At 37.4% G+C, this 16804-nt stretch overlaps 1 protein-coding gene and 1 non-coding gene across 2 annotated transcripts; one reads left to right on the top strand and one right to left on the bottom strand.

Moving 5' to 3' along the window:
* Nucleotides 1-3839: 3839 nt before the first annotated feature.
* LOC126656988 (uncharacterized) lies at nt 3840-15554 on the bottom strand. The gene is made up of 5 exons (XM_050351609.1): nt 15401-15554; nt 14870-15316; nt 14512-14744; nt 5143-5793; nt 3840-4763 (listed from the first exon to the last, which is right to left on the bottom strand). Exons 1-5 carry the CDS (start codon nt 15552-15554, stop codon nt 3840-3842), a joined length of 2409 nt encoding a protein of 802 aa, XP_050207566.1.
* Nucleotides 15555-16047: 493 nt separating this feature from the next.
* On the top strand, nt 16048-16154 carry LOC126658918 (small nucleolar RNA R71). The gene has a single exon (XR_007634484.1). It is a non-coding gene; the product is annotated as a small nucleolar RNA R71 (small nucleolar RNA).
* Nucleotides 16155-16804: the final 650 nt, after the last annotated feature.

Here is a 16804-nt window from a genome sequence, read left to right as displayed (position 1 = left end):
GAAAGACAAAGATTAAAACGATACAAGACTTTGAAAATAAACTACTGAACACCCTACTACAATCTACTAAAACAAAATAAAAACTGAAAATAAGAAAGATAGACACAAAAAATAACCCAAACGAAAGATAAAATTTTCTTCCCCCCTCCTTACACTATTTCTAGCTACGTCCCCAAAGGTAAGAAATAAAAATAAAAACAGAAAATTAAAGGAGTTTGGGTTAGAAAAACAAATCTCGCTCTAGTCGAAGGCCGGTGGATCAGGTGATGGTTCCGGTGATGGAAATCGTGCTCCTCCGGCGGCATTAAAGTAATCCCGAAAAAAATCCTCTTGCCGAGTAAGCCTTGCCCGCATTCGATCTTGCCTCCATTGAATTTGTGCAAGACCAACATGTTGCTCATGTCAGATGTCTTCAAGTAATTTTTGGTTAGTCTCCCAACCAACCCGGTTTTGCTCCCATCCGGTCCGGTTTTGTTCAACCAACTAAAAAAACCATTGATCGAACCCGGAAATATTGGCTGCTTCTCCGGCTTGCGAAGTCCCCGCGGGTTCCTTCCCCGCTCTTCCCCGCTCTTCTTCCTACTCTTCCTTTTCCATCTTCTCCTTCTTCTTCCGCCCTCTCTTCTTCTGCCGCCGCTTCTCTTTCGGCTCGAGACAACAACCGCACTCTCCTATGATAAGGATACTCTCCCTCGCTTCACATACCCGACGACATCTAGATGTAAGATGTTGATCATTCGCTCCGGAGTAGTCTTGAAAGTTGACAAAATACTTGTCGTAGGCATACAATTGTACTTCTCGGATAGAAGTCGTAAAAACTACCCATAACCAATCTTTGAAGTCTCTTGTGGAACCGCTCTTAAGCGCTTAAAGAGATGATAAGCCGTGTTGACTTGATATGCATCAATCTCTGGATGTAGAATGGCATTCAACACCAAAAGATCAATCTTCCCCACCTTGGAATACTCATGTCGTCCGCCAAAAGAATGCCCAAACCACTTCAAAAACACCGCAATAGCGATGTCTTTTACTTCATTCACTTTAGACACCTTGGCCTTGTAGTCGCTACGATCCGTTAACTCTCTCCAAATTGCCACTTGATCGAACTCTTATGATAAATTGATCAATTTCGTTCCCCTCATTCCAAAAAGTTCCACTAGATCTTCAACACGAAGAAGATGACCCGTATTGTTGATGCGGAAAGAGATGGAAGTAGGAGAACCTTCGACCGGTTGAAGAGTAGAGAAGAATTCATAAGTCATCTCATTGTAAGAATGGTGGCGTACCTTCGCCAATGCCGTCAGACCCAAAATGTCCAAGTACCTCTCAATCTCATCTTTCAACCCGAGGCGCTTCATATCATCAAAGTCGATGCAAAAAGGCACCGCTATCTCCCGATCTTTAATCTCATTATACAAGTCACATTCCTCCTCCGTATGGATTTGGAAAGGGGCGTTGTAGCGAGATGTCAAAATCGCCGTGGTGTTGACTCTAGAGGCGGAGGGGCTGGTTGATTTTGAGCGGCCTCTTCCGACGGCCGGTAAAGAGGGATTTGCCGCCTCTTGATTTCTTGTGCTTGAGCGGCAGATTGGTTGATTGGAGGCATTCTTGCTTCGCACCATGATTGCGGAATAAAAATTTCTAAGCAAAAATATTTGAGAAGAATAAAAGAAGAAGATTAGTAGATGAATATTTGAATTGTGAATTGAGAAGTAGAAAAGTGCAAGGTATTTATAGGGAAATTATAACAAATCTCAAGATTTTCCACCCATTTATTCAAACTTTCAATTAATTACTTTGAATTGATTTAACGGTTTAGATCAAATCCATGTAATCAATCCAAGTGAAATTTAGCACTAATGAATGGTTCAGATTTGCCAAATCATCAATCCAAGTGAAAAAATTCAAATTTTTCAAACACAAATCTCAAAAAAACACAAGTCCCAAAAGAAACACAAGTCCCAAGAAACTTAATACACTTTAATTCAAATTTTGAATGAAAAATCAAAATTTCCTACTAATTTTATGTATGTCTCGAACGGGACCCTAAAGTCTCGAACGAGACATACATAAATTTGTGTGTGGATCGTTGATTTGAATTTTTTCTCGAACGTACCATGGTCAAACCTAGGCAAAGTTTGCCTGGGTCTCAAACAAGACAGGGTGTCTCGAACGAGACCTAGGCAAATTTCGCCTAAGTTCGAACGAGACCGATGGTCTCGTTCGAATCAAGAGATACCGGGGGAATTCCCCCTTGAAATTTCTTCATGGTTTCGAACGAAACCTATGGGTCTCGAACGACACCAAGAAGAAATTTCAAGATCTTGTTCAAAATTGTATTATTTCGAACAAGACCAGCCTTACCTGATCCATATTTTGAGAAAATTTATAAGGGTCTCGAACGAAATTTTGAAGTTTCAAACGAGACCAAGACAAATTTGCTCAATTTTGTTCTTGAAACCATCCTGAAAGTCGTTATAAACCCATAAAATACCTTCACTACAGAAAAATAAAAACTCACCTCGGAATTAAACGGAAAAACATAATAAAAACTAAAATTTAAAAAGAAAGATTAAATACAATAAAATAAAAAATAAAGCAAAAATAAAAAGAAAAACGAACCTCTCGGGATTGCCTCCCGAGTACGCTTTGTTTTTAGTCGAAAGCTACACCGTTGGCATGGAATTATGGAGGGGTGGTGAACATGATTTCTTTCACCACTTGATCCGTCAAAGGTCCAAGATATGGTTTGCACCATTGTCCGTTTACTTTGAAGACTTCACCGCTAGCATTCTCCTATTCCAATGCTCTATGACTTGCCACACTTCGAATCTTGAAAGGACCGCTCCAACGAGACTTTAATTTCCCGGGAAATAATTTGAGGCGCGAGGTGTAGAGCAAGACTAACGACCCTTCCGTGAAAGTTTTAGGGACGATGTGAGCATCGTGCCATCGTTTTGTCTTTTCCTTGTAAAGCTTGGCGTTTTCATAAGCATTTAAGCAAAATTTGTGTAACTAATTGAGTTGAAGCATACGTTTCTCCCCCGCCGCTTTAAGTTCAAATTGAGCTTTTTGATTGCCTAATAAGCTCTATGTTCAAGTTCCATCGGAAGATGGCAAGCTTTCCCAAAAACAATGTGATATGGGGACATACTGAGGGGCGTTTTATAACCCGTACGATATGCCCATAATGCATCATCTAATTTTAGCGACCAATCCTTCCTTGTGCTATTAACCGTTTTCTCCAAAATACGTTTTAGCTCACGGTTAAAAACTTCAACTCACCTGCTTGTTTGAGGATGGTATGGAGTAGTGACCCGATGATAGACTTAATACTTCTGCATCAAGGCATCGAATTGCCTACTGCAAAAGTGAGATCCACCATTGCTTATAATTGCTCTATGAGTCCTGTATCGATTCATTATCCGTTTGAGAAAATCCAACACAACTTTGGCATCGTTAGTAGGTAATGCTTCCGCTTCTACCCATTTTGATACGTAATCTACGCACACCAATATGTATTGCTTCCCAAACGACATTGGAAACAGACCCATGAAGTCTATTCCCCAAACATCAAAAAGTTCCACCTCTTGAATGGTGGTAAGCGGCATCTCGTCTCGTTTAGATATATTCCCCACTCTTTGGCATCTATAGTAATGACTAACAAAGTCCTTTACATCTCGAAATAGCGTATGCCAAAACAAACCTCACTCTAGCACACGAGCGGCAGTTCTTGATGTACCATAATGACCAGCGTAGTCCGATGAGTGGCATTGACTAAGTATAGGCATCATCTCTTGTTGTGGTACACATCTTCTCAAAATCCCATCTCCGCACACCTAGAAGAGGTACGGTTCCTCCCATAGAAACCGTTTAGCATCGCTCAAGAATTTCTTCTTTTGGTGGTAAGTCAAGTCCGGTGGCATGATTTCCGAAGATAGATAGTTTACGATATCCGCATACCATGGCATCTCTACCTCCAAAAGTACCATAAACATCTCATCCAGAAACGTTTCATTAATCTCCACGCTACTTAAAATTGGTTCCGGAATGTCTAACCTTGATAAGTGGTCGGCGACGACGTTCTCCGTTCCTTTCTTGTCACGAATCGCGATGTAGAACTCTTGCATGAGAAGCACCCATTGGATTAATCTCGGTTTAGCATCTTGATTTGCAAAAAGGTATCGAAAGGTCGCATGGTCCGTATATATGATAACCTTAGAGAAAAGTAAGTACGACGGAAATTTGTCCAATGCGAACATCATAGATAGCATCTCTTTTTCGGTGGTGGTGTAATTGAGTTGGGCACCTGCCAATGTTTGGCATGCATAGTGTATCACATGAAGCTTCTTTTCCTTCCGTTGCCCCAATACGCACCCGAGTGCTATATCACTTGCATCACACATAAGTTCGAAAGGAAGAGTCCAATCGGGTGATGAAATAATTGGGGCCGAGATAAGTGCTTCTTTTAACCTAGAAAAAGCAACAAGGAAACCATTAGTAAATTCATAAGGAATATCTTTAACAAGCAAATTAGTTAAAGGACGAGCAATTGAAGAATTTTTTTTGATAAATCGTCGATAAAACCAGGCGTGCCCTAGGAAAGCACGAACTCCCTTTACGGTAGTTGGCGGTGGTAGTTTCTCAAAGATTTCCGTTTTTGCTCTATCTACTTCAATTCCATCCTTGGAGATTTTATGTCCCAAGACAATTCCTTCCTCTACCATGAAATGACACTTCTCCCAATTCAAAACTAAATTGGTCTACTCACACCGGGCCAACACTCGCTCAAGATTATTCCCCGAATACCAAAAAATCATCCATGAAGACCTCCATAATATCTTTAATCATGTCGGCAAAGATGGAGGTCATACATCGCCGAAATGTTGCCGGTGCATTACAAAGACCGAATGGCATCCTTCGGTAAGCAAACGTTCCATAAGGGCATGTGAAAGTTGTTTTCTCTTGGTCATCCGGAAAGATAAGAATTTGATTGTATCCGGAATATCCATCGAGAAAACAATAGTAAGCATGGCCCACTACCCGCTCCAACATTTGATCAATAAAGGGTAACAAAAAATGGTCCTTCCTCGTCTCCGTATTTAATTTGCGGTAGTCAATACAAACACACCATCCTGTTACCATCCTTGTGGAAATTTGCTCACCCTTCTCGTTTTCAATCACCGTCATCCCCCCTTTCTTTGGAACACATTGAATGGGACTAACCCACGCACTATCGGATATGGGGTATATAATTCGGGCATCGAGAAGCTTTACTATCTCTTTGTGCACCACCTCTTTCATGTTTGGATTCAAGCGTCGTTGTCTTTGGGCCGAGGCTCTTGACTCACTTTCTAGATGGATCTTGTGCATTACCACCGATGGACTAATTCCTCGTATGTCTGAAATTTTCCAACCAATCGCCAATATATGTTGCTTTACCACTTTGACAACTCTTGCTTCTTGTGTTTCTAACAAGTTGTTCGAGATGATGATGGGAAGTGTCATGTTGTCGCCTAGAAACGCATACTGTAAGTGAGAAGGTAGCGTTTTTAGCTCAAATTTTGGTGGAGTAATAAAAGAAGGTGGTGTGACGCTTTCTCTTCTAATCAAATTTTCGGCTTTCGGCTCAACTTCCTTGGAATATTTTTCTCCGGTGGTCTCATATGTCTCATCGGAATGGAATGTGACTTTTGAAACCGGGAAAATTTCCTCCACGATTCCATCAATCACATCCAATCTCATGAATTCTTCCTCTTCAAAAGTATTTCGCATGATCCTTTTCATATCGAACTGTTGGGTTTTATAGGTTCATAACGCAGCGGAATTTCAAAAATTTATCTAAAAACCCAAACCAAGATCCATGTAATTCAAATTAACAGAATAATTACTTACTTGTATGTTGAATTCAACAGCAATGTAGGAAGGAAGGAGGTGGTTCACTTTGGTGATACCTGGCCTCGGATCAGAAACGCCTCCAAAAGAACGCGTCCTCTACGAGTATCCACACGAACAGACCTTAGCCAAAACTTGTGCTTGTGTGCTAGCACTATTGCTTCACAAGCAATTTCGAATTTTAGTGATTTAGTGAATAATGAATTTCGTGATTCTCAAACCAATTGCTTAATGAGTATTTATAGTGATAAATAACACTAGGGTTTGAGACAAATTCGAATTTCAATCTCATTGCAATTCTACAAGTTTATGTTTATCAAAAACTCCTTTTTGATAATTATCCATATATATATTAATTACTATATTTATTATCTTCCAAAAATAATAAATTAAGGAAAACACTTATCCTTAAATTTCGAATTAATATATATATATATTTATTAATATATATATATATATATATATATATAATTAATCACTTAATCACATTGGGCTTGTACAACCCATAACTGTTTTGGGCCTGTTCTTAGTGTGCGATCCTGTAGGTTCATATAACGTTGGCAGTAGGCTCGAAATCCCTATTTCAGCCCACAAGTCATAAGTGGCCTCTAGCAAGACATTATGACTACCCAAGTTATATGAATATCGATAATCCGATTTAACCATTTACAATAATATTTTAATCCCTTTGTCTCTCGATATCCAGATTGAATATAAGGCATAGTTATGTCATCCTTATAACATTCAATCATTAGTTTCTTGACTCTAAGTAGACTGAAAATGATAACTTCTTATCAATTAGCATGGCCATGCATTTTCTTCAGTCTATCTTCTTCAAGGGGCCCATAGATATCTTACTCAAATAAATGAGGGACAAATTCCTTCTCAGTCACTCACATTTCTCACATAGTTACTTTCATATCCAATGACAATCTATTCCAATATCCTGTTAAAGATAATGTAAGACTGTATCAAAATATGAAATAGCTATGTAGAAATCCATGATGATTTCAAGGTCAAAGCATTATACTAATAGAACTGTAATGAGAATTACTTATGACAGTGATCTATGTAGTATTCTCAAAGTGGGTCATCCAGTGCCTTATTTCTCAAATAGCACCTATGATTTGACTTAATATCTCATATACATGATTAGTAAAACATAATCATCAGTCAACATCATACTAGTCACAATGTTCTATTAAGACTAGGGATATATGGTATATAATTCTTTTATTAAGCCTAAGGGTTCTACTATCAAGTCACATACTCGATGACCTTAGAAAGAATTAACCATTCAAGTATTTTAATCATTAATATAAAATGATAAAAACTGCCAATCAATAAATAATAAAATGATAAAGTCAAAACATGGTCAAACATGATTGACCTAGTGCATATCACTAACAATCTCCCACTTGCACTAGGCCTAATCTACATTAAATCTAATTCCCATGGACCTAGTATGACTCTCATGCTTAGGCTGTGGAAGAGCCTTAGTTAGCGGATCAGCAACATTATCATTTGTCGAAACTCTGCATATCTTCACGTCTCCTCTCTCAATGATTTCTCGAATGAGATGATAACGTCTAAGTATGTGTTTGGATCGCTGATGTGATCTGGGCTCCTTTGCTTGTGCTATGGCCCCATTGTTATCACATAACAAGTTCACTGGATCGGATATACTAGGAACAACTCCTAATCCAGTTATGAACTTTTTGATCCAAACAGCCTCTTTAGCTGCGTCTGAAGCAGCTATATACTCAGCTTCTGTTGTAGAATCAGCAACGGTGTCCTGCTTCGAGCTCTTCCAGCTGAAAGCACCTCCATTCAAACAAAACACATATCCTGACTGTGATTTATAATCATCAATGTCAGTTTGGAAGCTAGCGTCTGTGTAACCCTTTACAATCAGCTCATCTTTCTGACCACCATATAGCAAGAATGCATCCTTGGTTCTTCTCAAGTACTTAAGGATGTTCTTAACTGCTGCCCAGTGACTTTCTCCTGGATTTGACTGGTATCTGCTCGTTGTACTCAAAGCATACGAGACATCAGGTCGAGTGCACAACATTGCATACATGATAGATCCAATAGCAGAAGCATATGGAATCTTACTCATGCGGTCTCGCTCATCCTGTGTCTTAGGACACTGAGTCTTGCTGAGACTGATGCCATGTAACATTGGCAAGAATCCTCTCTTGGAGTCTTGCATACTAAACCTGTTTAATACCTTATCAACATAAGTGCTTTGACTTAGGCCAATGAGTCTTCTAGATCTATCTCTATAGATCTTGATGCCTAATATATAAGCAGCATCGCCCAAGTCTTTCATTGAAAAACACTTCCCTAACCATGATTTAACATTTTGCAGTATGGGAATGTCGTTTCCAATGAGTAGCATGTCATCAACATAAAGCACTAAGAAAACAATCGCGCTCCCACTAACCTTCTTGTACACACAAGGTTCATCTTCATTCTTGATGAATCCAAACTCTTTGATTGCTTCATCAAAACGAAGATTCCAACTCCGAGAAGCTTGCTTTAATCCATAAATGGATTTTTGAAGCTTGCAAACCTTTCCAGAATTCTCTGGACTGGCAAAACCCTCAGGTTGTGTCATGTACACATCCTCAAGTAAGTTTCCATTAAGAAACGCTGTTTTGACATCCATTTGCCATATCTCATAGTCATAATATGCAGCTATGGCAAGGAGAATTCGAATGGATTTGAGCATAGCAACTGGTGAAAAGGTTTCATCATAGTCTATACCATGTATTTGTCTGAAACCTTTTGCAACTAGTCTTGCTTTATAGGTATGCACATTGCCATCCATGTCAGTCTTCATTTTGAAGACCCATTTGCACCCAATGGTTTTTACACCATCCGTTGGGTCAATCAAGGTCCAAACTTGATTATCATACATGGATTGCATTTCAGATCTCATGGCTTCGAGCCATTTTTCAGATTCAGGACTATTTATGGCCTCTTGATAGGATGTGGGTTCTTCTTGATCCACAATCATCATATCATTGTTCTCAGTAATGAGAAATCCATATCTCATAGGATTATGACGTGTCCTATCAGACCTCCTTTGGCCTTGTGGTACTTGTACTGGTTCAGCAATTGCTTGTTGATTCTTTTGAGGTTCCATACTTGGTACAATGCTATTTTGTGGTTCTTGAATTTCTTCAAGTTGTACTGTACTCCCACTGGTTCCTTTGGAAATAAATTCTTTTTCCAAAAAGATACCATTTCGAGCAACAAACACTTTGTTCTCATAAGCATTGTAGAAGTAATATCCTTTAGTTTCTTTAGGATATCCTACAAAAAGGCATTTGTCAGATTTGGGTGCTAATTTATCTGAAATTAGTCGCTTCACATAAGCTTGACATCCCCAAATCTTAAGAAAAGACAAACTAGGAGTTTTTCCAGTCCATATCTCATATGGTGTCTTTTCAACTGCCTTTGATGGAACTCTATTCAAAATGAATGCAGCGGTTTCTAAAGCATAACCCCAAAATGAGATTGGAAGATCAGTTTGACTCATCATTGATCGAACCATATCCAATAGAGTTCGATTTCTCCGTTCAGACACACCAATCCATTGTGGTGTTCCAGGTGGAGTCAATTGAGAAACGATCCCACAATCTCTTAGATGATCTACAAATTCTTGGCTTAAATATTCACCACCTCGATCAGATCTTAGTGTTTTAATATTTTTACCAAGTTGATTTTGTACTTCATTCTTAAATATTTTGAACTTTTCAAAAGATTCAGATTTATGTTTCATCAGATAAACATAACCATATCTACTGAGATCATCAGTAAAAGTAATGAAGTACTGAAATCCACCTCTAGCATTTGTACTTAATGGACCACATACATCTGTATGTATAAGGCCCAATAAGTTTTTAGCTCTTTCACCTTGTCCAATAAAAGGTGTTTTTGTCATTTTGCCCATTAGACAAGATTCACATGTTTCAAATGATTCATAATCAAATGAATTCAAAAGTCCATCTCTTTGAAGTTTTGATATGCGTTTCTCATTTATATGGCCTAAACGACAATGCCAGAGATAAGTAGAGTTTAAATCATTTGACTTAAACTTCTTAGCATTGATGTTATAGATTGATTTTTCATTAGTGTCTTCAACATTTAAAATATAAAGACCACTACTGCGTGGAGCATATCCATAAAGAATGTTATTATGCGAAATACTGCATTTATTATTCCTAATAATAAATTCAAAACCATCCTTGTTTAAACAAGAAACATAAATAATATTCCTACACATGGTAGGTACATAATAACAGTTGTTCAAAGATAAAATAAGTCCACTAGGCAAAGATAACTCATAAGTCCCTACAGCTAAAGCAGCAACTCTTGCTCCATTGCCAACTCGTAGGTCCACTTCGCCTTTTGTCAAACTTCTACTCCTTTTGAGAACCTGCACATTAGTACAAATGTGAGATCCAGATCCAGTATCTAATACCCATGAATCAGAAGTAGAAAGATTAATTTCTATAACATGAATACCTGAAGTGGTAGTCTCACTACCCTTGTTCTTCTTCAGATCATCAAGATATTTCTTGCAATTCCTTTTCCAATGTCCAGGTTCCTTGCAAAAAAAGCAAGTTCCTTCCTTTGGTGGTTTTGCTTTGGGTTCATCCTTGGTCTTGGTCTTGGACTTGGGTTTAGACTTCTTGAAAGCCTTTCCCTTGCCCTTACCAGACCTTTTCATACCCTTTCCCTTGTTGACCATAAGAACATCCTTAATCTCATTCTTGATGTTCTTTTCAGCAGTTTGAAGCATCCCATGCAACTCTGTTGTGGTCTTCTCCATATTATGCATATTGATGTTCATGATGAAACCATCATAAGCCTCAGGCAAAGATTGGAGAATAATGTCTGTAGCCAACTCTTGGGCAATTGGGAGACCGAGCCTGTCCAAATGTTCAAGATGACCCTTCATCTTCAAAACATGAGGACTAACTGAGCCGCTAGTAGTCAACTTGCAAGAAAGCAAATCCTTGATAGTATTGAACCTTTCAATTCTTGCTCTCTCTTGGAACATTTCCATGAGATCAGTAATCATGGTGTTCGCATCCAATTCCATCATTTGCTTTTGGAGTTCATTCTCCATGCATCCAAGCATAATGCAAGTGACATCAGTAGAGTCATTGAGATGCTTCGTATAAGCATCCCTTTGAGCTCTAGTAGCAGCAGGAGCTGGTTCCTCAGGGAGGGGTTGATCAAGGATATATTCCTTTCTTTCTTGCCTAAGAACAATTCTTAGTTTTCTGTACCAGTCTAGAAAGTTAGTGCCATTGAGCTTATCCTTCTCAAGGATTGATCGCACTGATGAAGTAGGTGTAGTGTTTGTAGCCATCTCTACAACAATAAATATACAAGTAGCATTTAATAAAAGGCACAATAAAATTCCCACAACATATATCCATAATTCATATAAAAACCCTTAATGTTAATTTCAACAATTGAAAAATAATAGTGGGACAAGATTCATATTTCACCCTACTTCAAGTAAGCTTTGGCTTATCACTTTAAGTGTGGTTTATTTAGGTAGGTAACACTTTACCAATTACATCTCATGCAATTCTTGAACATAGAATATTAACATCACATGTAGTCTTGATATTCTATCTTATACCCTAGGTTCAAAACTATTTTGATAACCTAGTTAAGTCTAACCAAATCAAACATATGGATAACACTTTTATCCAACTTATCTTACTTAGATGACTTTATACATCATGCTTTGGCATAGCCTATACATAACAATCTAAGTCTTGATAAGTGTTATTACAATGGGAGGTATATTCAAGACTTAATATTAAATAAGGGTTTGTTATTTATCCTATTTAGTTATCCTATCTTATCACATGTAAAATAATCATGCAAAGCATATAACCAATAAGATAAATATTAAAAACATATTATTTTACTATTTTAAATCATATTTAACAACAATCATATAAATATGTTATTCATGATAATTTAAATCATATTTAAAATTTATCATTAAAGTATTAAAATAAAATACATGACAAAAACACGCCGGCTTAAAAGGATAACTGTCCTTAATGGGGTGTATCAGCGGGGTCCAAGGGGCGCGGCCCCTTGGCGGGGTCTGGGGGCAGCGCCCCGAGCGGGGTCCAAGGGGCAGCGCCCCTGGCGGGGCCCGGGGGCAGAGCCCCAGAAATTTTCTCACATGTTACTCTTAACAGAATTAAAATTTCTTTATCCGAAATCAATAATCTTAACTGATTACGGTTTATTTTAATATGTTCAAAACAGATTAAAATAACCCCAAAACCCTAATTACTGCATCTTAAAAACTGTTCAGAAACAATTTATTTAACACTTAAATAACAACAGTTTCATTAATTCGGCTCATAGCAGAATTAAATACAGTTTTATAAATTATGTTCATAACATAATTAAACACAGTTTTCTCAATAGAATTAAAACAGTTTCACAAACAGTTTACTAATCCTATTTAAAACAGAATTACTTATAGAATCAAAACAGTTTCACAAACAGTTTACTAATCCTATTCAAAACAGAATTACTAATAGAATTAAAACAGTTTCACAAACAGTTTACTAATCCTATTCAAAACAGAATTACTAATAGAATTAAAACCAGTTTCACAAACAGTTTACTAATCCTATTCAAAAACAGTTTTCCTAATAGAATTAAAACAGTTTCATAAACAGTTTACTAATCCTTATTCAAAACAGTTTTATTATTCTGTTTCCCCTTTTCTTATCAATTCGTATGAACATTAATACTACGAAACCTTTAATCAAATTAAAACGCAATATTAATTTAGAACAGTATATTCGAAGTTTTAATCACATTAAACGATTAATCAAATTAATTCTTTATGCTATTTTTCATACAATTAATCACATAAACGTTTTATTTATAATTACAACGAATTATAATTCCTTCAAAAACAATTCGAAAAACAACCCCTTTTTTAAAACAGAACATACAATAAGCATATATCACATATATACTCAGAATCTAATTAATCAAATTACAAGCAGCTCTGATACCACTGTTGGGTTTTATAGGTTCATAACGCAGCGGAATTTCAAAAATTTATCTAAAAACCTAAACCAAGATCCATGTAATTCAAATTAACAGAATAATTACTTACTTGTATGTCGAATTCAACAGCAATGTAGGAAGGAAGGAGGTGGTTCACTTTGGTGATACCTGGTCTCGGATCAGAAACGCCTCCAAAAGAACGCGTCCTCTACGAGTATCCACACGAACAGACCTTAGCCAAAACTTGTGCTTGTGTGCTAGCACTATTGCTTCACAAGCAATTTCGAATTTTAGTGATTTAGTGAATAATGAATTTCGTGATTCTCAAACCAATTGCTTAATGAGTATTTATAGTGATAAATAACACTAGGGTTTGAGACAAATTCGAATTTCAATCTCATTGCAATTCTACAAGTTTATGTTTATCAAAAACTCCTTTTTGATAATTATCCATATATATATATTAATTACTATATTTATTATCTTCCAAAAATAATAAATTAAGGAAAACACTTATCCTTAAATTTCGAATTAATATATATATTTATTAATATATATATATTACGAATTATATATATATATATATAATTAATCACTTAATCACATTGGGCTTGTACAACCCATAACTGTTTTGGGCCTGTTCTTAGTGTGCGACCCTGTAGGTTCATATAACGTTGGCAGTAGGCTCGAAATCCCTATTTCAGCCCACAAGTCATAAGTGGCATCTAGCAAGACATTATGACTACCCAAGTTATATGAATATCGATAATCCGATTTAACCATTTACAATAATATTTTAATCCCTTTGTCTCTCGATATCCAGATTGAATATAAGGCATAGTTATGTCATCCTTATAACATTCAATCATTAGTTTCTTGACTCTAAGTAGACTGAAAATGATAACTTCTTATCAATTAGCATGGCCATGCATTTTCTTCAGTCTATCTTCTTCAAGGGGCCCATAGATATCTTACTCAAATAAATGAGGGACAAATTCCTTCTCAGTCACTCACATTTCTCACATAGTTACTTTCATATCCAATGACAATCTATTCCAATATCCTGTTAAAGATATTGTAAGACTGTATCAAAATATGAAATAGCTATGTGGAAATCCATGATGATTTCAAGATCAAAGGATTATACTAATAGAACTGTAATGAGAATTACTTATGACAGTGATCTATGTAGTATTCTCACAGTGGGTCATCCAGTGCCTTATTTCTCAAATAGCACCTATGATTTGACTTAATATCTCATATACATGATTAGTAAAACATAATCATCAGTCAACATCATACTAGTCTCAATATTCTATTAAGACTAGGGATAGATGGTATATAATTCTTTTATTAAGCCTAAGGGTTCTACTATCAAGTCACATACTCGATGACCTTAGAAAGAATTAACCATTCAAGTATTTTAATCATTAATATAAAATGATAAAAACTGCCAATCAATAAATAATAAAATGATAAAGTCAAAACATGGTCAAACATGATTGACCTAGTGCATATCACTAACACGAACTCCACCTTGTCGTCATCGATACGCAAAGTGAGTTTTCCGGCGTGCACATCTATCAATGCCCTTCCCGTGTTCATGAAGGGACGCCCAAGAATCATAGGGCATGTTTTATCCGCCGCATAGTTAAGTACGACCAAATCCACCGGAAAGATGAACTTGTCTACTTTAACTAAAACATCTTCCGCCACTCCGTATGGATTTTTTAGTGAATGGTCCGCCAATGAAGCATAATCAATGTTTGCTTTAAAGTTTGATCACCAAAAATATCCCTGAAAAGAAAAAAAGGCATTAGATTTATACTTTCCCCTAAATCACATAGACAATTAATTGAATTTAAATCGCCTATTTTGCAAGGAATTGTAAAACTCCCTGGGTCCTTAAGCTTGGTGGGCAAGTCACTAAGGATGAGTGAACTACAATTCTCCGTTAGAGAAATTGTGCCTTTATCGTCCCAACTCCTTTTCTTCGTTATGACCTCTTTGAGAAATTTTGCGTATTGAGGCATCTCACGCAAGGCATCCGCAAAGCTTATGTTGATTTGGAGTTTCTTGAAGATTTCCGAAAATTTATGGAATTTTTGGTTGTCCGACGTCTTCTTTAATCGTCCCGGAAAAGGGACTTTTGGTACGAATGGAGGAGGAGGTGGCGGCTTGACACATGGAAGTTCGGTTACTTCCTCCTCTTTCGTGCTCGTTGTAAGATCAATTGCACTCTCTTTACTTACATGTGGATCATCAAGTTCTTTCCCGCTTCGAAGTTCAATGGCTTTTACTTGCTCCCTCGGATTTGATTCCGTTGTAGATGGTAGACCACCTTGAGCTCTATTTTGAAGCGAGATGGCAAGTTGAGAGATTTGTGTCTCGAGATGGTGATTGACGGAAGCTTAGTTCTTAAAACCGGCTCTAACTTCCTCAATAAGCTTGTCAATTTCGCTCCCTTCATCCGCATTCCGATGTTGCTGAAAACTGGGAGGATGTTGTGGTCGATAGTTGTGGAAGTTGCCTTGGTTAGGTGGACCACGGTTTCCCGCTTGAAAATTTTCTCCTCCCATGTTTTGGTTGGCATTGGCTTGACCTAAATTGTCTCTTCATGCAAAGTTAAGATGATTCCTCCACCCCGGATTATAGGTGTTGGAATATGGGTAGTTGACTTGCTCATTTAAGTTTTGATGTAGAACGGGGCAATCCATTCCCGAATGATCGTGTCCATCACAAGTCTCACAACCCATTTGAACTATCGCAAGTTGAGCATTCCTTTGACTAACTTATTGTTTATACATCTTGAGTTGTTCTAGAAGTGTCGCGTTCTTAGCTTTCATTGGTTCAAATTCTTGGGTTTGCTCGAGGGTCATTATACCCTTTTGAGGTGGTTGCCTCAACCGCTCGGTTGACCAAGAACAATTATTCATAGCGAGCTCTTCTAGCAAATTGTTGGCCTCATCATAAGTCTTCTTCATAAGTGATCCTCCCGATGCCACATCAATAGTTGCCTGTGTACGCTCATTAGTACCATTGTAGAAGATAGAGATAAGATGCTCTCTACCTAGATGATGATGCAGACAATTTCTTTAAAGCTCTTTGAAGCGTTCCCAAGCTTGATGTATAGATTCGCCTTGTAATTGTAAAAAATTTATAATCTCCTTGGTCATCCTCGCTGTTTTGCACATAGAGAAGTACTTATTTAGAAAAGCTTGTGCTAATTGCTTCCATGTTGTGATTGAGGTACTTGGAAGTGATTGAATCCAATTCCTCGCCTTATCCCTCAAAGAGAAAGGGAAAAGACGAAATTTGATTTGATCCTCCGTCACATTATGTGTAATGTGTTGCAAACCTTCGTGAATTTCGAAAGATGAGCGTTTTTATCCTCACTTTCCAACCCATAAAATTGGCAACGACTTTCAAGTAATTGAATCGTTCCCGGCTTGATTTCAAAGTTGTTAGCAAGGACAGGAGGTGCAAAACATCCGTAGTTGGCGTTGTCCACGTTGGGTAAGAAGAAATCTCCCAAGGTACGTCTTTGTGGATGAGCGACAACCCTTTCGTTTGTCCTATTCAGAGCTAAGGCGTCACGTTGTGGCGGTGGAATAACCCCATCAAGGTTCAACGGAGGGTTACGTTCTTGTAATACCCCGTAAACTGTTAAGATACTTTTCAGATTCTAGGACGTGCCACTTGTCCGAAATTAAGAAAGTTGGGATAAGGTGATCGGGAATGAGAATCAAAATGACAAGTATTGTCAAAATAAGTATATTAATTGGATCGCAGAATAATAATTTTTAAGCGAAAACTTGTTATTCGGAAT

The sequence above is a fragment of the Mercurialis annua genome, linkage group LG7, assembly GCF_937616625.2.
Source record: "Mercurialis annua linkage group LG7, ddMerAnnu1.2, whole genome shotgun sequence".
Classification (NCBI taxonomy): domain Eukaryota; kingdom Viridiplantae; phylum Streptophyta; class Magnoliopsida; order Malpighiales; family Euphorbiaceae; genus Mercurialis; species Mercurialis annua.
Note: the sequence above shows the minus strand (reverse complement) of the source record. Positions and strands in the feature narration are given on the sequence as shown.

Coding starts and splice junctions, on each gene's coding strand:
- LOC126656988 (XM_050351609.1), bottom strand. CDS start 15,554: ATGGGAGGAGAAAATTTTCAAGCGGGAAACCGTGGTCCACCTAACCAA. Junction 15,317..15,400: donor TATTGAGGAAGTTAGAGCCG/GTTTTAAGAACT, acceptor ATAGAGCTCAAG/GTGGTCTACCATCTACAACG. Junction 4,764..5,142: donor AGCAAATTTCCACAAGGATG/GTAACAGGATGG, acceptor CGGTGTGAGTAG/ACCAATTTAGTTTTGAATTG.